General features: G+C 34.6%; 1 protein-coding gene across 1 annotated transcript in view; it reads right to left on the bottom strand.

The window, feature by feature from the left end:
- The window catches only part of NHLRC2 (NHL repeat containing 2), a gene marked incomplete at its 3' end in the record, with an annotated part of 57,512 nt that overhangs the window by 18,278 nt on the left and 12,284 nt on the right, over positions 1–26,950 (bottom strand). Inside the window, exons 3-5 of the mRNA XM_079706606.1 lie at positions 23,381–23,836; positions 20,563–20,684; positions 6,727–6,856 (exon numbers count right to left, since the gene is read on the bottom strand). Of these exons, the coding sequence (XP_079562732.1) occupies positions 6,727–6,856; positions 20,563–20,684; positions 23,381–23,836 (708 nt within the window). The remainder of the gene's footprint in view (positions 1–6,726; positions 6,857–20,562; positions 20,685–23,380; positions 23,837–26,950) is intronic.

The following is a 26,950-nucleotide window of genomic DNA, read 5'->3' as shown; positions in this document are numbered from 1 at the left end:
TTGTGGTACAGCTGTACAATGGAATACTACTCAGCAATAAAAAAGAACTACTGACACATGCAAGAACATGGATGAATCGCAAAAGATTATGGTAACTGAAAGAAACCATACATACAAAACTATACTGAGGAACAAGAAATCATTGTTGCCAGTGGATGGAGTGGGTAAAGTGGGTGGTAGAGGGGGAGGGAGGGAGACTGAAGAGAGTCATAAGAGAACTTTTTGGGGTGATGGAAATATTCTATATTGATTGTAGCAATGGTTATAAAGATACTTCATAATATCTTGATTGTAGCAATGGTTATAAAGATACTTCATAATAGAACTTACACCTATTAAGGGTAAATGTTACTTTCTGTAAATTATTACCTCATCATTCAGACTGGAAAAAAACCTTATAAACACCAAATCAGTGTGATAATAGTTATCCAGATATAAAAACACTACAACTGTTTTTTTTTGTTTTTTTTTTTGCAGTACATGGGCCTCTCACTGTTGTGGCCTCTCCCGTTGCGGAGCACAGGCTCCAGACATGCAGGCTCAGCAGCCATGGCTCACGGGCCCAGCCACTCCGCGGCATGTGGGATCTTCCCGGACCGGGGCACGAACCTGTGTCCCCTCCATCAGCAGGCGGACTCTCCACCACTGTGCCACCAGGGAAGCCCTACAACTGTTTTTATTTTGTTAAAATAAAAACACACTAGTCACATTATATAAAATTTATTCCTCAAAAAAATTTTGTATCACCTGATAAGAGGATAAATGTATTTTATTTAGAGCATATTAATGGAAGTCAGAGAAGCATATTATCTAAGCTGTAGATTACCAGACTAGCATACTAAATAGTTGGATTTCAATCATTAAAGGTCAAATAAGTACAACTAAATGTCTATCTAGGGAAATGCTGATTAAAGGGCCAAGGAAGGTTAATGGGATTTGGGCACACTATCCTTTCTGTAAATGATTTTAAATCAGGTGAAGTCTGAAGTACTTAGAGACTAGCAGGGGTTCTGACCTTTACGATAAGAAATATTCTCGGGTTATTGTCTGGCATGAGTGGAGACAGCACAGACTTGATATGCATTTTAGAAACATGGCAATGTTTCTGGTGAAAAAATGAATTTATTGGAGTTATTTTTAATTATTTTTAGTGCATTATAAAGTTTTGACCATATTTAGAGTGGTAATCAAAAATGGACAAAGATGAAAATAACTTTTATAAAGTAATTTTTTGTAAAAATCAATTTATGTGAATTATTTCCATGCTTTTATCACTGTAATGGCATAATTAGGTTAAATATTCAGGTACTATTTAAAATACAAACACATTTACATATTACATATATATTTAAAATAATCAGAGGTATTTCAAGTCCCTTTCCCTAATCTCTTTTCGAAGTATGCTGTTCATTATCTGAGTCTCTTGGTGGGGTATATATTCAACTGTATATTTGTCTTTGTTATTTTTCACTCTCTTTATCTGATCTATTTTCTTTCCTTTTAAGGTTTAATTTTTACTTAAATATGCATATGAATGCATAAAGTTTAAATAATAACTAAACATCCATGTGCACAACACCAGCTCAAGAAAAGGGAAGATTATTTGAAAACTTTCTGCATCCCTCTGTGAGCATATCCTCCTCCTCTTCCCAGAAGGAACTACCAGTCTAAAAATGTGTTTTTCATTATCTTCTTTGATTTTAAAATTTTACCATGTCTGAATGGATCTCTCAATGTATAGTTAGTCTTGCTTGCTACTGAACACTCTATAAAAGGTGCTTTTTCCACTCAACAGATTTCCTGATACTTCTCCATGCTGTCAGGTGTAGCTGTGGTCCATTGTTTGCACTGCAGAACAGCTTAATATATGAAGATACCACAATACCTTATCTATTTTTCATGTTTTCCTTCTGATAATTCCATCCTTTCTCATATTCCTAACTATGGTAGAATTTCAGAAATATTCTATATAATTCTTAAAGTATTAAAGAATTTAAGTGCTTACAAGAACAATTTTTCTTAACCACAGTCCCCTTCAAGTTGCATTTAATCCCACATCTGCTTAAACCAGTTGTACAATTACATAATTTAAATATATTCAAACCAATTCAATATGAATGAATTGGAAGGAAGTTTTTCCTCTGAAAACAAAGTTAATACTTTGGAAAGACAGTAAAGGCAAGTAGCAAAGTCAAATTGTTAGTGAATAAGATGTGGAAAGACAACTGGAAGGAATAGGTTTTAAAAATTTCAGCCCTGTTTTCTTTGCAGGTGTTTTAAAAACTCATCACAGTTTAAGGAAACCAAAACAATACACTGTGATTGGTATAAGACTGTCAGAAAAGACACACTTAAACATCAAAAGACTGGTTAAAAATGTACATTCTATAAATGTACATTTATAGTTCTTAAAGCATTTTTAGTTTTATGATTAACAGATTTTTTTTTCCACATGGATCAATTATCATACCCAATCAGTTCAGTAAATTACTCTACTGGATTTATTTACTTCTACTTTTATTTCACAAAGTATTCAGTTAGTTTACAAGGAAATAAACCCTAGTAAGATAAATAAATTTAAAATAAGAAAATTGAAGCAATAGGTAAATAGAGTAGAAAAGAAAGATGCAGCCAAGTAATATTAAAAAATGAATGGCATGTTTCCATTACACTTTGCTAGAGACAAATCTGTCTCTAAGTTTCCTAGGAATCAATATAACAATGCAAACACAATCAGTTATGATATTCAAATTATCCAGGAGCTTAAAAACAAACTTGATACTTAGAAAAAAACATAATTATCTATAACACAGAAAAATTCTCTAGTAGATAATCACGTAGGTTATTTATAAGATAATAACTGAAATTAGCAGCAAACCCTTATAGTAAAAACAGTTCAGAAGTCCCACAGGACTGTGTTTTGATGAAATATATAATATGAAACATATACACATATAAATGAATGTAAGATATGTTGATGTGTTAATATATTTTTAAATGAATGACATGATGTTAGAATATAGTTTAGTAAAAACAATTGTAAGGAGAGCAATTATTCTATGATCTAATTTCCCCATACTCTGACAATGTGCATTAATCCAGGATTAGACTTCAGAGTGATTTAAAGCAGCAGCTCTTAAAATGTTTTGGGGTAACACACCACTTTGAAACTGATGAGAATCTGACCAACTCCCCCAAACCTTAAATAGAATTTCTGGGAAATTTAAGTACTTCGCAAAATCTAACCACGAATGCCTTGGGTATATAACTCAAGGTTAAAAACTCTTGTAGTCATTGTGATTGTAGGTCCTTCATACAGTACTTGAAAACCATTTTCTCTTAGCATTTTGAAAGGTGTTGAGCTCATTTAAGTGCGTTCAAGATTACTCCTCTTGCCAAGTACCTGGAGTGAAGCTAATTTAAACTGTAAGTTAAATGTGGAACCATATGCTTTTAATGATCTATTGAGCTAAGGTAGGATTCACTTCCTTTTCTAAAAGCTGAGCTTAATAAAGACAGAAGCCTCAGCACATCACTCCAGTTGGAAGCTGAGGGAGTACTTGTCAACAGAGCCAATATTTTCCTTGGAAAGCAATTTGGGTACACTCTCAATACAAGATAAACAACCAGAAATTCCATGCCATAAAGTATGACTGAAACAATTTTAGCCTATAAAAATAAGTACTCTATTAAATAAATCCAACTTAGTAAAGCATCCGGTAAAGTACACCCTGTTTTGTTTTGGGTTTTTTTTTTTGCGGTACGCGGGCCTCTCACTGTTGTGGCCTCTCCCGTTGCGGAGCACGGGCTCCGGACGCGCAGGCTCAGTGGCCAAGGCTCACGAACCCAGCCGCTCCAAGGCATGTGGGATCTTCCCGGACCGGGGCACAAACCCGTGTCCCCTGCACCGGCAGGCGGACTCTCAACCACTGCGCCACCAGGGAACCCCACCCTGTTTTTAAGCAATGTAAATTCTGAAATATGTAACAGATTGAATTACTGGTCTCAAGTCTTTATTCCTCTGTGGTAATAATACAACCACACCCTTGCCATTGCCTCACTGTAGGCAAAGTGCATATCCCTGCCCCATAACTCTGAGCTTAGTTATGTGACTTGCTTTAATGACAGTAGGTAAGCAGATATGACATGAGCAAAGGCTTTAAATGTGTGTAACTGGGCTTACTCTCCTGTGCTCCTGCCTTTTGCCAAAAGAATATACCTCAGTCAGCTACTGGCTCAAGGAAAAGGAGAAACAAATGGAGCAGATCTGGACCCAAAAAACAGTCTGGAACTAAGCCCAGGCTCAGCCTTGATCAACTGAACCCCAACCCTGTATGTAAGTGAGAAATAAATGTTTAGGTTTATATGAGTTTGGGGATGATTTCTTCTGAAGCTTTACTGTGGCAATTACTGACAGACAGTAAATACAGCCTGTAAGATGTAAAATATAAATATCAATAACTGAATTGCTATATGGACTATTAACTATAAATCACTGGGGGCTTACATATTAAGAGAATTTTTTTTTCCTTGAGGGAAGGTAATAATATACCAAAATAACAGTTCTCATCCACTTTGACTATTTTACTAAGATATATTTCAGACTGTTTTTTCATCTATAAGATTATGTTCAAATAGCTCAGGTGTGTACCAAAAGCAGGGAGGCAAGTCCAGTTAAGTCCTGATGGGGATGAGTATTTTTAACCCTGAAATTATTTAGAATTGCTGGTGCATGGTGATAAAAAGAAGATCGAGGTATAGTTGGTTTTCTTATTGTTTTTAAAATCTCTACATGTAATATATCCCCTTATTGATTGCTCTTGAGACACACTGCTCCCTCTACCTTCTCAACCCCTCCCCACTGTGAGCCACTAAAACAACTCATCATTATTAGGGCACCAAATTCCAAAAATGGAATTTTCAAAAATAACTTACACAAAATACCTAAGTTACATAGATTAAGTGCAGGTAGTACCAGAAGTTCATTCAGTTACTTCATAAATATTAAAAGCTTTATAAAAAGTTAATCACAATGAAAAAATTAAGGTCTTTGAATTATAACCAAATTGGCATCATAAAAAAATTATCTCAAATGTAAAATCATCCAACTAAGATGGTGCTTAAGTCACTCTATAAATATATTAAAATCATACAAACCATTTAGCTCCAAGTTCCATTTTCAATATATTCTACTAAATTTCTTTCTTCATTACTCTGGTTTTAAACATGTAGATAACCATGTCAGCAACACTGAGGGCCAGTGAAAAATAAGAGTACTAGCACTCCTGGATTATCTTTTAGTCAAGTAATATATAGGTAACAAAGATTGTAAAAAATAAGGCAAATCTCATTTTCAATTATCTAAGTAATTCAGTAGGATAAAGTTTTTACTTTTTAAATTAAGTTTTATTTTTTAATCTTAACTTTTTCTTCCAGTTTTATTTATATAATTGACACATATAGCACTGTATAAGTTTAAGACGTACAACATAATGATTTGACTTACATACACCATGAAATAATTACATTAAGTTTAGTGAATATCCATCACCTCATATAGATTAAAAAAGAAAAGAAAAAACAATTTTTTTCCTTGTGATGAGAACTCTTAGGACTTACTCATCTTAACAACTTTTGTACACACATACAGCATGGTTAGTTATATTAATCATGTTGTACATTATAGCCCTACTTCTTATGTATCTCATAACTGGAATTTTGTACCTTTTGACCACCTTCATCCAAATCCTCCACCCCTGTCTCTGGTGACCACAAATTTGATCTCTTTTTCTATACGTTTGTTTGTTTTTTGAAGTATAATCGACTACAACTCTACGATAGCTCCTGGTACACAACGTAGTGATTTGATATTTCTATACATTGCAAAATGATCACGGTAAGTCTATTTACCAAAGATATTGTATTATTATTGACTATATTCCTCATGTTGTAAATTGCATCCCTGTGACTCATTTCTTTTGTAACTGGAAATTTGTACCTCAATTTTCCTCACCTATTTCACTCATCCCCACCATCCCCTTCCCTGTTTGTTCTCTGTATCTATGACTCTCTTTGTTTTGTTATGTTTGCTCATTTGTTTTTAGATTCCACATACAGGTGAAATTATACAGTATTTGTCTTTCTCACCCTCTAGGTCCATTCATGTTGTCACAAATGGCAAGATTTCTTTCATTTTATGGCTGAGTAATATTCCATTGTATATAGGTGAAGTTTTTTTTTAACTACTCAAAAGAAGCTATAATAATTAAATAAAAATTTTATCAATAATCTAAAAAAAAACCCGCTGTCATTTCTTCATTTTTCACACGACAGTAAATAAAAAGGACATTGTTCAACAGTATAGTGTGTGAATAATCTTTTGAAATTCTGAAACTATAATCCGTCCAATTTCAGAATATTCAGAACTATCTTAATTGGAAGCTGCAACTAAGATGAAATTCTTTAACATTAGAGAAATACATACCCTATCTTGTGCATAAAATATAATATGTATGTAATGTTACATGTAATATATAATGATATATTTACTCTATCTTCTATATATTACTGCTGGCTTTGTTTTTATGAAATTAACAAATCCCAAGTCATTGGTATAAAAGCATAAAATAACTAGTAAAAGAATTAATCCAAATGAATGTCCCCATAATATCTTAAAACTTTTACTTAGCACAATTTACTTATATTTAATATCAAAAGTTTACATACCTGACCTTCCAAAAACTACATCCCAAGGAGAACTAATGGGCTGTTCTTCTCCTTTAGCTCCACCTTCTTTATCTGTACCTTGAATTCCAATGCCAGCTACAGTGCTCACCATCTCAGCTTCTAGGTCAATCTACAGACATTAATACAGGTTTCATGCAATGCATCTATTTCCAGTAGAACATACAGAAAACATGTACTTTATTTACAGTATGTGTGAACTTATTATATGTTAATTAATAAAACTGAGTGGTTTTTAGTGTGTAAAAAAAACCATGTGCAACATAAATACTTAAAAAAGCTTTAAAAAAAGGCTAATCAAGTACATGGTGACCTTGTTACTGAAATGCATAAAACTCAGTCCTTTTCATTTCTCCATCTGTCCATTCCCCCACTTTCCTCTTACTCCCCTCCCTCATCATGCCTCTACCAGAACTGCTGTTGATCTCATCTCAGCTATAAAATATTTTAAAAGAAGGTGAAATTTGAAAATTTAAAGCAGAATCAAGGAAAACACTTGCTTCTTAAATTAAATGTATGTATTTCAATTATGCTTGGCTAGTTATTGACACATATGGAGCTTAATACGTGGTAAGAACTAATCCAAGTATCATCCATCCATCCATCCATCCATCCACCCATCTTAATAACCCTATGACTGTGATTTTGATTACCTTAGAGGAAACTGAGGCACAGATCATTAAGTAAGATCCCAAGATCCCACAGCTAGTAAGTCAAGGATCTTGGATTTGAACCAGTTCTAGCTCTACTATGTTATATTGCCTCTGCTTCATAAACCAAAAAATCAATGCATTCTACTGAAAAAAGATGCTCTGGTTTCATCTCCTGAGACACTTTCAACATTTTATCATGAAAATTTTCAAACATAGAGAAAGCTGAAAGAATATTGCACCAAAAATCCATATATCAACAGTTCACTGACTTGCTTTATCACATATCTCATCCAGCTATCAATCCTTCAATTCATTTACATTTTTTGATGCATTTCAAAGTAAATCATAAACATTAGTACACTGTCCCTAAATATTTCAGTAAGCTTGTCATTAACTACAGTTCCATATTTTTTCAGATCTCCTTTTTCCTTTGAGGCAAAACTTACAATGAAATGCACAAATCTTAAGTGTATCACCTGATAAATTCTCAAAAATGCATAAACCTGTGTGGCCCCAACTTATATAAAGATACAGAATGTTACCTTCACTCCAGAAAGTTCCCTCATACCTCTTCCCAGTCATTCTTGACCCCAGTGGCAAACAGTGTTAATTTTTTTTTCCATCACAGATTAGTTGTAACTCTTCTAGGATCTCAGATAAATGGAGTCATACAGTAATAAACTCTTGTGTGAGGCTTCCTTCATTTAACATGTTTGAGATTTATTCATGTTCCTTTTTGTTGCTGAGCAGTATTCCATATAAGGAATACATCACAGTTCATTTATGTATTTTCTTACTGACAGACAGCTGGGCTATTTCCAGTTTGGGGGCCTTCAAACAGAGTTGCTATTAATATTCTTGTATAAGCCTTTTTGTGGACATGCTTTCACTTCTCTTGGGTATACACAGAGGACTATAACTGCTATGTTATAGGGCAAGTATATGATTAGTTTGATTTAAAAACTCCCAAAAGGTTTTCTCCAGTGCTCTATCATTTTCTATTCCCACCAATGATGTATGAGAGTTCAAACTGCTCCACATCCTTGCCAACCTATGGTATTGTCAGTCTTTTTAATTTTAACCATTATACTGGATATACAGTGGTATTTCATTGTGGTTTGAATGTACATTTCCTTCTCAGCTCATGATGTTGATCACTTTTCTATGTGCTTGTGGTCATTCTTATATCTTCTTTTGAAAAATATTCAAAACTTTGGCTCATTTTTCATTGGTTTGCCTTCTCATTTTTCAGTTGTAGAAGCCTTTATATTTCATGGATACTAATCCCCTACATAGATGTGTTTTTATGAATTTTTGTGACTATTTTCTGACAGCCTGTGGCTTTTCACCTTAACAGTGAAGTTTAATAGAAGTTTTACATTTAGATAAATTTGAATTTAGTTTTTTTTCTTTTATGATTATTGTTTCTGTGTCCTGTCTTTGAGAAACCTTTGCCTACATGCAAGTCACAAGGATATTCTCATGTTTTCTTGTAAAAGCTTCATAGTTTTAGCATTTACATTTAGGTCTGTGATGCATCTTGAATTGATGTTTGTATATGGTGTGTGAAGTAGGTGTCATGTTTACTTTTTCCCCATGTTGGTATTTAGTTGTTCAAGCACAATGTGCAGAAATGACTTTCCTTTCTCCCCTGACTGATTTCATGCTTTTTAGAAAATCAAGTGACATGTATACACTGATGTGTATACAATTGATGACTGATAAGAAACTGCAGTACAAACAAACAAACAACTAATACTAAACTTTCTTTGGGTTATTTGTATGGAAATATGTTAATATAAATGTTTCAGACATTACATGAAATTTCTAAAAATCTTGTATGTTCTGGTATAGTGTTATAAGTCATAATTCTAGTTATTACTTTAAAATGTATATCTCAGAAATAAGTTAATTTCCTTGTCAACTGCATTATTATCAACTTTCATCAGATCTTTAACCATGGTCATTTTTAAGTCTTTTGTTTACTAATTTTAACATGATTAGGTATTAAATGTTTTCCAATGTTTTTCTGAATCTAGTGAAGCATCATCTTTTATTCTGTTACTATGGTGAATTACATTGATTTATTCTGGTGATACCCTCTTGCATTATTTTTAGTAGCTGCTCTATAATATCTTGAAATTGTAAAGAATATTCATCAATGTAACTTTATTTATATTTTTACTGAACTCAAAATCTGCAAAATATAATCTGCAAAAATACCATAGGCAGCTACAGATGGGCCCTTGAAATAGATCTTGATTTAAGAAATGTATCACAGAAACTGATAGGATAGTTTAAAAATTCCTCTTGGAAGAAGCCCTGGGCCCAGATGATGTTACAAGGGAGTTTTAATAAATATTCAAAACTATTAATTCCTATGTTAGACAAATTATTCCAAAAAACAGAAAAAGAATGAAAACCAGCTCATTTGATGAGGTTAGTGTGACCTTGATTCCAAAATCAGGTGAGAACAGTCAAGAAAATATAGAGCCATTTAATTTTAAAATATTAAATATAATTTTGGATAATCAAATCCAATTTAACTTTTTAAAAAATTCATGATTAGCAAGGTTTATCCCAGGATGAAAAAGATGGTTCAACATAAAAAATATATATAAATATAATTCATCACATCAGAATACTAAGGGCAAAAAACTATAAAATTATTCCCATAAATGTAGAAAACACATTTAATAAAATCATATAGTAATTCTTAGTAACAAGGAATAAATTTTCTTAACTTCATAAATATTTTATTTCCCAAAGCTATGGAAAATATTAAACTTGTGGAGAAAGTTTACAAGAGTTCCATTTAAGACTACGAGCATGACAAGACACCCACTATGGCTGTAATGCTTAAAAGCAATATAATAAAAGGAAATGGGAAGTATAAAAATAAGAAGGGAAAAGATAAAACTGTCATTTGTTCCTTTAAAAAATATAATTTACTTATATGAGAAAGAAACAAGTTTTTGAGGAAATGGATAAGTTGATCCTAAAATTCATATGGAATTGCAAGGGATTCAGAACAGTCAAAACAATGTTGAAAAAGAAATAAGTAGGAGGATTCATACTTTCTGATTTCACAACTTATTAAAAGTTACAGGAATCAAAACAGTGTGGTACTGGCATAAGGACAGATACATAGATCAACGGAATAGACTTGAAAGTCCAGAAATAAACCCATGCATGTATGAATAATTTTCTAAAGGTTGCCAAGACTATTGAATGGTGAAAGAATAGTCTCTTCCATAAATGGTTCTGGGATAACTGGATATCCACATGTAAAAGAATGAAGTTGGACTCTTACTTCATACCATATGCAAAAATCAACTAAAAATGGATCTAAGATCTAACTGTGAGAGCCATAACTATAAAAATCTTAGAAGAAAACATAGGAATAAATCTTCGTGACCTTGGATTTGGCAGTGGATTGTTACATGACACCAAAAATATAAGCAATGAAAGAAATAAATAGATAAATTGGGAATCATCAAAATATAAAACTTCTGTGCATCAAAAGACATGATTAAGAAAGTGAAATGAGGAGGAGGGAGAAACCAAGATGGCGGAGTAGAAGGACGTTCTCTCACTCCCTCTTGCGAGAATACCAGAATCACAACTAGTTGCTGGATAATCAGCGACAGGAAGACACTGGAACTCACCAAAATAGATACCCCACATCCAAAGACAGAGGAGAGGCCACAATGAGATGGTAGGAGGGGTGCAATCACAGTAAAATCAAATCCCATAACTGCTGGGTGGGTGACTCACAGACTGGAGGACACTTATAACACAGAAGTCCATCTGCTGGAGTGAAGGTTCTGAGCCCCACGTCAGGCTTCCCAACCTGGGGGTCCGGCAACGGGAGGAGGAATTCCTAGAGAATCAGACGTTGAAGCCTAGTGGGAATTGACTGCAGGACTGGGGGAAACAGAGATTCCACTCTTGGAGGGCACACACAAAGTAGTGTGCGCATCGGGACCCAGGTGAAGAAGCAGTGACCCCAGGGGAAACTGAACCAGACCTACCTGCTACTGTTGGAGGGTCTCCTGCAGAGGCGGTGTGGGGAGGGGGGGCTGTGGCTCACCGTGGGGACAGGGACGCTGGCAGCAGAGGTTCTGGGAAGTACTCCTTGGCATGAGCCCTCCCAGAGTGTCATTAGCCCCACCGAAGAGCCCAGGTAGGCTCCAGTGTTGGGTTGCCTCAGGCAAAACAACAAACAGGGAGGGAACCCCACCCATCAACAGTCAAGCAGATTAAAGTTTTACTGAGCTCTGCCCACCAGAGCAACAGTCAGCTCTACCCACCACCACTCCCTCCCATCAGGAAACTTACACAAGCCTCTTAGGTAGCCTCATACACCAGAGGGCAGAGAGCAGAAGCAAGAAGAACTACAGTCCTGGAGCCTGTGGAACAAAAACCACATTCACAGAAAGATAGACAAGATGAAAAGGTAGAGGGCTATGTACCAGATGAAAGAACAAGATAAAACCCCAGAAAAACAACTAAATGAAGTGGAGATAGGCAACCTTCCAGAAAAAGAATTCAGAATAATGATACTGAAGATGATCCAGGACCTCGGAAAAAAGAATGGAGGCAAATATTGAGAAGATGCAAGAAATGTTTAACAAAAACCTAGAGGAATTAAAGAACAAACAAACAGATGCACAATACAATAACTGAAATGAAAACTACACTAGAAGGACTCAATAGCAGAATAACTGAGGCAGAAGAATGGATAAGTGACCTGGAAGACAGAATGGTGGAATTCACTGCTGCGGAACAGAATAAAGAAAAAAGAATGAAAAGAAATGAAGACAGCCTAAGAGACCTCTGGGACAACATTAAATGCAACAACATTCGCATTATAGGGGTCCCAGAGGGAGAAGAGAGAGAGAAAGGACCAGAGAAAATATTTGAAGAGATTATAGTAGAAAACTTCCCTAACATGGGAAAGGAAATAGCCACCCAAGTCCAGGAAGCGCAGACAGTCCCATGCAGGATAAACCCATGGAGAAACATGCCGAGACACATAGTAATCAAGTTGGCAAAAATTAAAGAGAAAGAAAAATTACTAAAAGCAGCAAGGGAAAAACGAAAAATAACATACAAGGGAACTCCAATAAGGTTAACAGCTGATTTCTCAGCAGAAACTCTACAAGCCAGAAGGGAGTGGCATGATATACTTACAGTGATGAAAGGGAAAAACCTACAACCAAGATTACTCTACGCAGCAAGGATCTCATTCAGATTCGATGGAGAAATCAAAAGCTTTACAGACAAGCAAAAGCTAAGAGAATTCAGCACTACCAAACCAGCTCTACAACAAATGCTAAAGGAACTTCTCTAAGTGGGAAACACAAGAGAAAAAAAGGATCTACAAAAACAACTCAAAACAATTAAGAAAATGGTCATAGGAACATACATATCAATAATTACCTTAAACGTGAATGGATTAAGTGCTCCAACCAAAAGACACAGGCTTGCTGAATGGATACAAAAACAAGACCCATATATATGCTGTTTACAAGAGACTGACTTCAGACCTAGGGACACATACAGACTGAAAGTGAGAGGATGGAAAAAGATATTCCATGCAAATGGAAATCAAAAGAAAGCTGGAGTAGCTATACTCATATCAGATAAAATAGACTTTAAAATAAAGAATGTTACAAGAGACAAGGAAGGACACTACATAATGATCAAGGGATCAATCCAAGAAGAAGATATAACAATTATAAATATATATGCACACTACAGAGGAGCAACCCAATACATAAGGCAACTGCTAACAGCTCTAAAAGAGGAAATTGACAGTAACACAATAATAGTGGGGGACTTTAACACCTCACTTACACCAATGGACAGATCATCCAAAATGAAAATAAATAAGGAAACAGAAGCTTTAAATGACACAATAGACCAGATAGATTTAATTGCTATTTATAGGACATTCCATCCAAAAACAGCAGATTACACTTTCTTCTCAAGTGCGCATGGAACATTCTCCAGGATAGATCACATCTTGGGTCACAAATCAAGCCTCAGTAAATTTAAGAAAATTGAAATCATATCAAGCATCTTTTCTGACCACACTGCTATGAGATTAGAAATGAATTACAGGGAAAAAAATGTAAAAAACACAAACACATGGAGGCTAAACAATACGTTACTAAACAACCAAGAGATCACTGAAGAACTCAAAGAGGAAATCAAAACATACCTAGAGACAAATGACAATGAAAACACGACGATCCAAAACCTATGGGATGCAGCAAAAGCAGTTCTAAGAGGGAAGTTTATAGCTATACAAGCCTACCTCAAGAAACAAGAAAAATCTCAAGTAAACAGTCTAACCTTACACCTAAAGGAACTAGAGAAAGAAGAACAAAACCTAAAGTTAGCAGAAGGAAAGAAGTCATAAAGATCAGAGCAGAAATAAATGAAATAGAAACAAAGAAAACAATAGCAAAGATCAATAAAACTAAAAGCTGGTTCTTTGAGAAGATAAACAAAATTGATAAACCATTAGCCAGACTCATCAAGAAAAAGAGGGAGAGGACTCAAATCAATAAAACTAGAAATGAAAAAGGAGAGGTTACAACAGACAACACATAAATACAAAGCATCCAAAGAGACTACTACAAGCAACTCTATGCCAATAAAATGGACAACCTGGAAGAAAAGGACAACCTGGAAGAAATGGACAAATTCTTAGAAAGGTATAACCTTCCAAATCTGAACCAAGAAGAAACAGAAAATATGAACAGACCAATCACAAGTAATGAAATTCAAACTGTGATTAAAAATCTTCCAACACACAAAACTCCAGGACCAGATGGCTTCCCAGGTGAATTCTATCAAACATTTAGAGAAGAGCTAACACCTATCCTTCTAATCTCACCAAAAAATTACAGAGGAAGGAACATTCCCAAACTCATTCTATGAGGCCACCATCACCCTGATACCAAAACCAGACAAAGATACTACAAAAAAAGAAAATTACAGACCAATATCACTGATGAATATAGATGCAAAAATCCTCAACAAAATACTAGCAAACAGAATCCAACAGCACATTAAAAGGATCATACACCATGATCAAGTGGGATTTATCCCAGGGATGCAAGGATTCTTCAATATACGCAAATCAATGCGATACACCATATTAACAAATTGAAGAATAAAAATCATATGATCATCTCAATAGATGCAGAAAAAACTTCTGACAAAATTCAACACCCATTTATGATAAAAACTCTCCAGAAAGTGGGCACAGAGGGAACCTACCTCAACATAATAAAGGCCATATATGACAAACCCACAGCAAACATCGTTCTCAATGGTGAAAAACTAAAAGCATTTCCTCTAAGATCAGGAACAAGACAAGGATGTCCACTCTCACCACTATTATTCAACACAGTTTTGGAAGTCCTAGCCATGGCAATCAGAGAAGAAAAAGAAATAAAAAGAATACAAATTGGAAAAGAAGAAGTAAAACTGTCACTGTTTGCAGCTGACATGATACTATACATAGAGAATCCTAAAAATGCCACCAGAAAACTACTAGAGCTAATCAATGAATTTGGTAAAGTTGCAGGATATAAAATTAATGCATAGAAATCTCTTGCATTCCTATACACTAATGATGAAAAATCTGAAAGAGAAATTAAGGAAACACTCCCATTTACCACTGCAACAAAAAGAATAAAATACCTAGGAATAAACCTACCTAGGGAGACAAAAGACCTTTATGCAGAAAACTTTAAGACACTGATGAAAGAAATTAAAGATGATACCAACAGATGGAGAGATATACCATGTTCTTGAATTGGAAGAATCAATATTGTGAAAATGACTATACTACCCAAAGCAATCTATAGATTCAATGCAATCCCTATCAAATTACCAATGGAATTTTTTTACGGAACTAGAACAAATCATCTTAAAATTTGTATGGAAACACAAAAGACCCCGAATAGCCAAAGCAGTCTTGAGGGAAAACAACGGAGCTGGAGGAATCAGACTCCCTAACTTCAGACTATACTACAAAGCTACAGTAATCAAGACAATATGGTACTGGCACAAAAACAGAAACACAGATCAATGGAACAAGATAGAAAGCCCAGAGATAAACCCATGCACCTATGGTCAACTAATCTACGACAAAGGAGGCAAAAATATACAATGGAGAAAAGACCGTCTCTTCAATAAGTGGTGCTGTGAAAATTGGACAGCTACATGTAAAAGAATGAAATTAGAACACTCCCTAACACCATACACAAAAAAACTCAAAATGGATTTGAGACCTAAATTTAAGACTGGACACTATAAAACTCTTAGAGGAAAACATAGGAAGAACACTCTTTGACATAAATCACAGCAAGATCTTTCTTGATCCACCTCCTAGAGTAATGGAAAAACAAAAATAAACAAATGGGACCTAATGAAACTTAAAAGTTTTTGCACAGCAAAGGAAACCATAAACAAGACCAAAAGACAACCCTCAGAATGGGAGAAAATATTTGCAAATGAATCAACAGACAAAGGATTAATCTCCAAAATATATAAACAGCTCATGCAGCTGAATATTAAAGAAACAATTAACCCAATCCAAAAATGGGCAGAAGACCTAAATAGACATTTCTCCAAAGAAGACATACAGATGGCCAAGAAGCATATGAAAAGCTGGTCAACATCACTAATTATTAGAGAAATGCAAATCAAAACTATAATGAGGTATCACCTCACACCAGTTAGAATGGGCATCATCAGAAAATCTACAAACAACAGACGCTGGAGAGGGTGTGGAGAAAAGGGAACCCTCTTGCACTGTTGGTGAGAATGTAAATTGACACAGCCACTATGGAGAACAGTAAGGAGGTTCCTTAAAAAACTAAAAATAGAATTACCATATGATCTAGCAATCCCACTACTGGGCATATATACCCAGAGAAAACCATAATTCAAAAAGACACATGCACCCTAATGTTTACTGCAGCACTATTTACAATAGCCTGGTCAGGGAAGCAACCTAAATGCCCATTGACAGATGAATGGATAAAGAAGTTGTGGTACATATATACAATGGAATATTACTCAGCCATAAAAAGTAACGAAATTGAGTCATTTGCTGAGACGTGGATGGACCTAGAGACTGTCATACAGAGTGAAGTAAGTCGGAAAGAGAGAAACAAATATCGTATATTAACGTATGTATGTGGAACCTAGAAAAATGGTACAGGTGAACCAGTTTGCAGGGCAAAAGTTGAGACACAGATGTAGAGAACTAACGTATGGACACCAAGGGGTGAAAACTGTGGTGGGGAGGGGATGGTGGTGTGCTGAATTGGGCGATTGGGGTTGACATGTATACAATGATGTATATAAAACTGATGACTAATAAGAACCTGCAGTATAAACAAACAAACAAAAAAACAACTAATACTAAACTTTCTTTGGGTTATTTGTATGGAAATATGTTAATATAAATGTTTCAGACATTACATGAAATTTCTAAAATGTTCTGGTATAATGTTATAAGTCATAAGACTAGTTATTTAAAATGTATACCTCAGAAATAACTAAATTTCCTTGTCAATTGCATTATTATCAACTTTCATCAAATCTTTAACTGTGGTCATTTTTAAGTCTTTTGTCATTTACAGACAGTTCTGGGTGTACTCTGATGCTTTTGCAAAAATGTTCCTATAAAAGGGTTTCATCTTCAAGGAGTTCATGGAAAAGACTGACAAGTATAGGTTTCTGGCAACTGACTATACTGCTGAACTGAATGAATAAGCATTTTCAGAACTCTAATGGAAAACTGATGAATTCATAAAAGTGCTAACAAAAGATCAAGATGAAAAAAATTAACTACATGGGACTGAGTGAACTGATGAGGATGATTATAATTTTTGTGACTTTCTCTTTGAATAAAAAAAAAACCCACAAGGACTCAGAGGCAAAAAATATACAAATCAATTTTCACTGCAAAGTAAAGGAGCTGTTACAGTGGAGGATTCGTGGACTGAATGTCAATATTATGACACAGTATAAGTGTGTTTCGTGTTTGGTAATTACAATTATTGTTGCTTTTGTTGTGGTCATCCATTTACAATGCTTGGTGTCAGTTTATTTATCTCTTGTAAAAATAAAATACAGTGTGTGTGTGGAAAAAAAAAGGAACGTGAAAAGACAACTCACAGAATGTGGGTAAGTATTGAAAATCATATATCTGATAAGGAATTTGCATTTGAATACATAAAGAACTCTTACAACTCAATAATAAAAAACACAAAAAACCCAATAAAAAACTGTCAAAGAATCTGAATAGACACTTCTCAAAAGAAGATAAACAAATGGTCCATATACGTAGGAAAAGACGCTCAACATCATTCCTCATTAGAGAAATGCATATTCCAAACCACAATGATAGGCCACTTCACACCTAGTAGAATGCCTAGAAGTTTAAAAATGGAAAATGAAAAAAAGAAAAAAGAAAGAAAATGGAAAATGATAGGTAATGGTGAAGATATGGAGAAACTGGAACCCACATATATTGCAGGTAGAAATGTAAAATGATGCAACCACTGTGGTTTAGCACGCTCTCAAAAAGTTAAACACAAAATATAAAACATATGAATCAACACTTCTAGTATTTACACACTTACCCAAGAGAAATAAAAATGTATGTCCACACAAAACTTATATGTGAATTATTTATAAATAGCCAAAAATTGGAAAACACCTTAAATGTCCACCAACTGGTAAACAGATAAAATGTGGTTTATACATGCAACAGAATGCTATCCAGCAATACAAAGGAATTAATTACTGACATGTTACATCATCAATGAACCTCAGAAACATTACACAGAATGAAAGAAGCCAGACACATAAGACCATGTATTGTATGATTCTGTTTATATGAGATGTTCAATGAGGCAAATTTACAGAGACAAAAAGTAGATTAGGGCTGGGGGTGGGAACGGGGATTAACTGTAATTGGGCATGAGGGTTCTTACTAGGAGGATGGAAATGTTCTAAAAATGATTTATGGTGATGGTTACACAACTTGTTAAATTTACTAAAAATTCCTGAATTATATTCATGAAATGGGTGACCTTTGTACTATGTAAAATATATCACAATAAAGTTGTTAAAAACACACACACACACACAATACTACATGTTTTACAAGGTCACAGATAAATAAGATGTGAATGAAACATATCAGAAAGGCTGCCTATAGGAGTACTTATGTACAGGGAATGGCAGGGGAAATGGGAATGGAGATGAAGAGGAATTTACAAATTAATAAATAAGTTATTCTAACAAGAGACAGGTCGGGCTGGAACAATGATGTTCATGAGCTGTGAATGTAGGAGTATGATCAACCATCTGCTAATGAGATCGTAAACAAATGTAAAATACAATAAATATTTTTATACTTTTAAAACAAAAGGAAGAAATCATAATTCTCTCATTTCCATTTTTGCAGACACTAAACTAAGTCATAAAAATGACTTTGAGTAACCTATATTTGTTATGATGATTATGCTACTTAAAAAGTATTTGAAATGCAGTCAATACTCCAAAACCCACTAAGTCCTAAAGCAAGAGAAATAACATAAAATCAAAAAAGGACAAGTATTCCCTGTATGTTGTGGGCTACATATATTACTACTTCAATATCCTGTTAGATATCTATGACACTATGATGAATTTTAGAAGCACAGAACCCCAAAAAGATAATGATAAGGAAATACTGACCTCTAAGGAGTTCGTAACATAAAAGCACTTTTCCCAGAGTATACAACATTAAGCTATAGTCCTATGAAAAGTTCTGCCAAAAAAAGGCTCCTTGATCAAATAAGTTTAGAAATACCGCACACACATCCCCCAACTAGTGTATTCACAATATATTAGCATATTAAAATATATTAGCAAGACTTTCAAAAAATAAGTCTGCTTTAATTTATAAATCCACAAAATCCTTTTTTCATTAACATATTTTCATATTAAGAGGAATTTACACTTTAGAAAATGCTTCATTCAACAGATGTTAGTTGCTTCTAAATCAATTCAACAAATATCTAATAAACACCTACTGTGGGCCAGGCACTGTTTTAGGTGCTTAGGATTTCAGCAGTAAAGAAAACAAATGTCATGCCCTCATGGAGATTTACATTACAGTGGTTATTATTAAATGTTCTACATATGTTTTTTCCTATTATATATATATTAGTTGATAATTTTGTAATATAAATGGGCAAAAATATCAAGAGAGAGAAATAGAAAAAGGAAGTACCTAAATGTACTTAGGTACAATATGTAGTACATATATGTTCAGACAGAATGGGTTAGATGAACTTACTTATTTTCCAAATAGAAATAACAACTTAAAGACCAACAGATTACAGTCAGAATACTCATCAGTAAGAAATGTTTAAAATAACTAGGTAATACTATGCAGTTATAGTCATATGACTAACATGGAAAAAAAAAGTTAAAAAAAGAATGTAGGAATTATGTATGTACCTTATGATTCCATTTGTTTAAAAAAGAAGATTCTCTAGAGACAGTCCTTTCAATATAAAATTATTTATACATGAGTAGAAAATTTCTGAAGACACAAATTTTAACAATGGTTGGTTACCCCTGGAGAGCCTGAATAGATGATTAGGAGACCTTTTTTACCTTTATGTATTAATTCATTTTTTAAAAAACAAGATCATATATTACTTTTATAATGAGATAAAATAAATTTTAAGACTAATTGACAGGTAAGTATTCCCAGACAAAGCATAAGAGCTGAAGGGATGCAGGAGTGGTATGGTTTTTTTTTTTTCTAAGTTTGAGAAAATTTAACTGAAAAAGGACAAAGCATCACTTTACAAATAGTAGTTAGGAAAATACCTCAAAAATCAGGAGCTTTTGGGTGATTAGGCACATGACTTTAAAATAAAGGATTAAAAAAACGATTTGATAGGTTTGTCTAAGAATAAAGTTAAAGCAAGTAACATCTGAAAAAAGCTGAATGAGGATGATCTGAAGTATTTAAGCAACACCCTCTCACTTCAAATATTTATGTAGCAAGTAAATATAAGTTTTTCTGATTAGAAGGATTAAAACTTTATTTAAAATGGAAAATTACCTTTCTTATAAGGTGGTTTTCTGTATCTGCCACATATATGATATTATCCATTATGGCTACACCTTGTGGTGAGTTAAAAGTTGACTCTGAAAACATTCCATCTTTTCTTCCAGGGTTGGGTCCTACAAGACAAGATAGCCGTAAGACAAAATTTTTCCACTTAAAGTTATTTCAAATTAACACCAAAAAAATAAAATTTGTATTTAAAGCTGGGATTTTAATATAAATAACTTGATACTTCTACCTAAAAACTAAACTGTATCCCAAGATACCTATTCTTCTCAAGAGTAAGTTTTGCTAATGACAGGGCTTACAAGATAACAGTTACTAGTACACTTTAGTAGTAGATATCAGAAGAAATTACTTCAAAAAGCATCTGAATTACCTAGTATCTAGACTTGAAAGAATTAAAAAATAACTTAAATCTTGTACAATCTAGATGAATGATTTTTAACAATTTTGGAAGATAAACTCCTTTGATTATAACTGAAAATTACGAACCCTTTCCTTACAAAAATACACATGCCCATAAAATGTCACAGGAATTTCAAGGGGCTCCTAAATCATGAGGATCATTCAAGCATTTCTTAATAGCCCATGAATCCCAAGTTAACAGAGTTCGTTTAAACCCTAGCTCTTCCTAGCTGATGATCTGGGCAAGTTCTGTGTGTCTCAGTTTCTCTTTTGTAAAATGTAATTAATAATATACCTAGGGCTTCCCTGGTGGCGCAGTGGTTGAGAGTCCACCTGCCGATGCAGAGGACATGGGTTCGTGCCCCAGTCCGGGAAGATCCCACATGCCGCGGAGCGGCTGGGCCCATGAGCCATGGCCGCTGAGCCTGTGCATCCGGAGCCTGTGCTCCACAACGGGAGAGGCCACAACAGTGAGAGGCCCGCATACAGCAAAAAAAAAAAAATAAAAAAAAAATAATAATAATAATAATAATATACCTAACTCTAGCACTGTGAGGACTAAATAAATTAATACAGGTAAAGTGCTTAGAATAATGCCAGGCATATTTTTGCTTGCTATTATTACTATTATTAATAATACTATTTATTATTGTTGGTGATGAGAGTTCCCTGGGGAAAAAAAAGGAGAGTACTGTGATCACTTCAGATTGGAAAATACTGTATACTATAACCTCCTCTCATATATTCATGAGATACACTAGGCAGAGTAAAAGATCTGAGTACAGTGACACCACCACCACCAAAAATCTTTTAAAGCACATCTGATCAGTATTTCCTGAGTGTATCTGACCACAGAATTTTTTTTTAATTGTAGAATAACTACAAATTTATCACAAGATAACAATATTCCTAGAAACATATTTGGAAAAGGTAGCTTGCTGCTGGTTCCTCTGTTTAACAAAGGAGAATATCCATCTAAACTATTTAGAAAATTTTAGAATCTATTAAAAACTTTTAACCATTTACATGTAATTTGCTATAACAGATGCTTTTTGAGTAACAACTATCATAACTTCCTGTTATTAACCAAAATACCAAGTTGCCCAAGCAAAATAAACAATATAGAACACACACATACTCTAACAGAAACAACAAGCAAGAAACAAATGAATTCAAGAGCTAAGGGAATGATACCTTGGCATACTAAGAATAGCTCCAGGACTTAGGAAACAATTAGTTTATTTTTTAGTTTATTTGTTTATTTGCATCAGGAATGTTGATATCCCTACTTTATGTACTAACACTGCATGTGTGACCAAAGTAGGATTGCAAAGAGATGAATTACTCTTCTCTTTGACTAATTATGTTGTCAGATGTCAGTTCAGCCTGGTGAGCAGGATTAATAATGTACTTAACAGATTTTATTAATTATATAAGATGTCAATAAGAGCCCTTTTTAGATCAAGACCAGGGAGATATGGAAGAAAATGATCTATGCCTGTATGATACTTTTATTTCACTACAACCAAATAGAATGGATTCAGAAGTATGCTTAAGTTCTCATGGAAGGAGAGAAAAGTATAATAATATACAAATCCTAGGTTATTTCATAATCTAAGACTCAACTTCCTAGGGTATTGCTGTGGTCTTAAAAAACATATGGCTAGGGACTTCCCTGGTGGCACAGTGGTTAAGAATCCGCCTGCCAATGCAGGGGACGTGGGTTCGAGCCCTGGTCTGGGAAGCCCCCACATGCCGCAGAGCAACTAAGCTCGTGCGCCACAACTACTGAGCCTGCGCTCTAGAGCCCGTGAGCCACAACTACTCAGCCCGTGTGCCATAACTACTGAAGCCCGCTTGCCTAGAGCCCGTGACCTGCAACGAGAAGCCACCGCAATGAGAAGCCCATGCACCGCAACGAAGAGTAGCCCCCACTCCCTGCAACTAGAGAAAGCCCACGTGCAGCAACAAAGACCCAACACAGCCATAAACAAACAAACAAACAAATATATATAAATGGCTATATTTTGATGGAAAGTGAAATACTTCCATTTAAAATGCCCGAAATCTAAAATGTATATAATACTTTCATAAGATACAATAGTGTGGCAGTTGTTTGAAAAAACAAGATGGGATATATGAATATACTTGAAAATTACACAAAAGATTTCCTCCTTTTGATCTTAATAGAGTTTTTTGGGTAGTTTTGTTTGTTTCTGAAGGAGTGAGGAGAGATTAATTCAGACACAATTAAAATAATTTCTGATGAAGTTAAAAATCAGTGTATATTGCCCTTCTACAATTAGTTCTTATTTATAAATTTCAATTTTAATACATTTCCTTGAACTATTTTTTTACATGTATAATGTAAGATACATTATATAACATAATTAGCAAACTTTACCTCCAATGCTGTACTGAATTTGTCCATTCCTCCAGACGACCAAAATTCTATGATGTCCAGTGTCTGCTATTACCAATCTATTAGAAACATGGTCTACTGTTACTTTGCCAGGAAACAGCAATGGTGAAGGTGGCAACGAATCTTTATAGAGTTTTATTCCAATTTTATTATCTCTGATCTGTCCCCTGTCTTTGTAATATTTTAAAGCTATTGAAGTATATAAAAATAATTTCTCTCTATGTCCTTCTCCAATCAAAGAAAACAACATGTTTCCACGGGGTCCAAGTATGATCAGAGTTGGCCAGCAGGAAACTTCTAGTTCTTGCCAAAGGCTGGCATCTGCATCATTAACCACAGGGTGGGTGATGTTGTATCGAAGAATAGCACTCTTAACGTTATCCAGGACTTTTTCATTTGGAAACTTAGCCGAGTGAACACCAACAATCAGAAGACCATCTAAATGGGAAAAATTATATGTTGAACATTATAAAGTATTAAAGTTTGAATATCACCATCCACATATTAGGTTTTGGGTCATAAATAAGTATAAACTGTCAGAGATTAAAAAAGAGGAAACAGAACTAAATTAGTATCTTCAACTGCGTTTACACTCATGAATAAAAAATTAACATTTAAATCTAAATTCAAACACATATGATCAAAACCATGCAGCTATTTTAAGTTTAAAACCCTGTGTCCTTTATCTAGTTAAAGCTTTAAAATAATATTCTCTATTTTCTTAGATGTTGAAATTTTGTAAATTTTTTCCACCTGTTTTAAGCCCCTTTGAAATTCACAGTGACTATGATTGCTTTTTGTTGGTATTTATTATCACATTATCCTCTTAGATTTTTCTGACCTAACTCTATCATAGATTAACATAATGAATATAAGCAAGATGTTTCCATAAGCTCTTTTTTAAAAATTCCTATTGTATAGTTCTTAGAACAAACCTTGTTATACACAGCAGACCTGCTGAAAACTAAAAACTAAAAACAACATATTTCTTCTACCTAATCAATATAGTATATCAAGAAAATAATATAGAAAAAAAAAGTATGAAGTGTTAGGCTGGATTCAGAGAAAAACTCAGCATTGATTACCAAGTAACATGTTACCTCGGGCATGTTACTTAATCTCTCTGTGCATCAGTTTTCTTATTTGTAAAATGGGAAAATAATAGGAATTACCTCATAGGTCAGTTTTGAGGATTTAAAAAGATAATCTGTATAAGGCATTTAGCATAGTACCTAGTTTACTGTAAAACTTCAACAAATGTTCATTATTATTATTTTTTAAAGTTATAAGTACAAAGGTAACCAATAAAAGAGAAATACAACACTTTCCATATATCAAAAGAAATCAGTAAAGTAAAATAGCAAAAAAGCACATCATGTTGAGAAACAGCAAATAAAACCTAATACAAAATAACACAATAACTATACATAATACTTATAAATAAATGTGAATGCGTTTAACTCATCTACTAAAATGATTTGTATCAGAAAAGCTAAGAATAAAGATATGCACAAAGATACGTGGGTAAATGAAGCGACAGGAACATAAGGGTGTGATCCTGGTAGTTAGGATCTACCCGACAAGGTAGATTTCAAGCCCCAAAGCATTAAACAGGACAAAGGAAGAAACGTTTTAATGTGAAAAGCATTCACAACAAAGATAAAACAATTAGGAATATCCATGTACCAAGCAATAAAGGAAGCAACTTATTGTTTCTATTTTAAAAGTTTTCTATTTTTGTTCCAGTGGTTATTTTCTATTAATACTTTTAAATCATATTATAAAAGTATTAATCCCCATTTTTTATAACCTTTTACTATCTGGCCTATCATTTTTAAATGGCATCCTTTACCACTTATTACCTATACAATAATCAATAGTCTTCTGTTTCCCCTCTCTCCTTTTTCTTTCCATCTTTCTTTAGTTGCATTCTTTCTAATTTTGTCAGAATATATGATTTTATATTATTCTTCTACTCTTGGGTGATGGATTTATCAATTTAGCTGAGTTGGAATTGTTTTCCAGTATTCTATTCCCTGCCTAGCTCTGGGTTATCCTGGACCACAAGATATTATGAGAGAGAACTGGAAGTTGTTAAAGGCAGCAGCAGCCATATCTTCTCTTGTTGGAAGATCGGTGCAGGGCACCAGGTGCTACTGCAGTTTACACAATCTGTAGCTCATCTACTGGCTCACCTCAGGGGTTGTGGGGTAGCAGCTGGGCCCCAGCAGCTGCACCAGCTCCTGCCAGATCTCCTCCCTCAGCTTTTGCAACTCCTGGGCCAGGCAAGATTTTAGCTCCTGATGAAGGGAACAAACTTATTTTTCTGGTCACCTCATTATTTAAATTGGAAGCTTACATAGGTTCCAGTTCATCCTTATGGATTCCAGTGCATGCCTGCAGGTTGTAGTTTACCCTTGATCGCCCCTACTTCTTATCCATCTTTCCTTTTCAACTGCCTGAACTTCTGACTTCAAATTGAGGAATCAGACACAGAAGCAACAGCTATATACATGTAGACTAGTTAACCAGCTCCCACAATTACATAAGGTCAAGTGCCTTTAACAAATCCTTATTATTTCTCCTTATTCCTAGTGGTCCTTCTCCTCTGATCAAACTCTGACTGATTCACCAAAACGCCTCATCCTCATTGGTCACAGCTCTACAAATACATGGATGAAGTCTTCATTCGTCCGATGGAGTTTCCTTAGTCACACCTGGTTAGAATCTCCCTCAAGTAGATTCACCAGAAAGGGCACATGGGCACAGTATTCTCTGAGTTCTTGGACATTCAAAACTGTCTTTCTAGGACTTCCCTGGTGGCACAATGGTTAAGAATCTGCCTGCCAATGCAGGGGACACGGGTTCGAGCCGTGGTCTGCGAGGATCCCACATGCCGCAAAGCAACTAAGCCCATGTGCCACAACTACTGAGCCCGCGCTCTACAGCCGAGCCACAACCACTGAGTCCACATGCCACAACTACTGAAGCCTGAGCGCCTACAGCCCGTGCTCCGCAACAAAGAGTAGCCCCCGCTCGCGGCAAGTAGAGAAAGCCCGCTCGCAGCAACGAAGACCCAATGCAGCCAAAAATAAATAAGTAAATAAATTTATTAAAACAAATTTAAAAAAACTTTCTGTAACCTTGATTGATTCTTGAAAGGCAGCTGCTTAGATATAAAATCCTTGGTTTGTACTTCCTTAAGATTCTTAGAAATGTTGCTTCACTGTTACCTTGCTTTGTACATTATTTGTGAAAAGTCTGTCCAGTCTAATTTACATGTCTTTCAAAGTCATCTTTTCCTAGAGGCCCTGAGGACTTTTTTTTTTTTAAACATCTTTAAAGTGTAATAGTTTCACTAGGATACTTCTTAGGCTGTTCTGGGTATTTTCCCTGGTATCTAGTAGGCCCTTTCAATATGTAGATTTAAGGTTCTTTTTGTTTCTGGGATGTCTTCTTGAATTCTAATTTTAGATATTAGTTCTGGTCAGTTGTTTTGATTTTCTTCTCCAGTCTCCAAAGTAGTCTTATGTTGGACCTCTTCTCCTAGTC

The sequence above is a fragment of the Hyperoodon ampullatus genome (genome assembly GCF_949752795.1).
Source record: "Hyperoodon ampullatus genome assembly, chromosome: 1".
In the NCBI taxonomy this organism is placed as follows: domain Eukaryota; kingdom Metazoa; phylum Chordata; class Mammalia; order Artiodactyla; family Ziphiidae; genus Hyperoodon; species Hyperoodon ampullatus.
The sequence above is the reverse complement of the archived record's forward strand: the minus strand, read 5'-3'. Positions and strand labels throughout refer to the sequence as shown.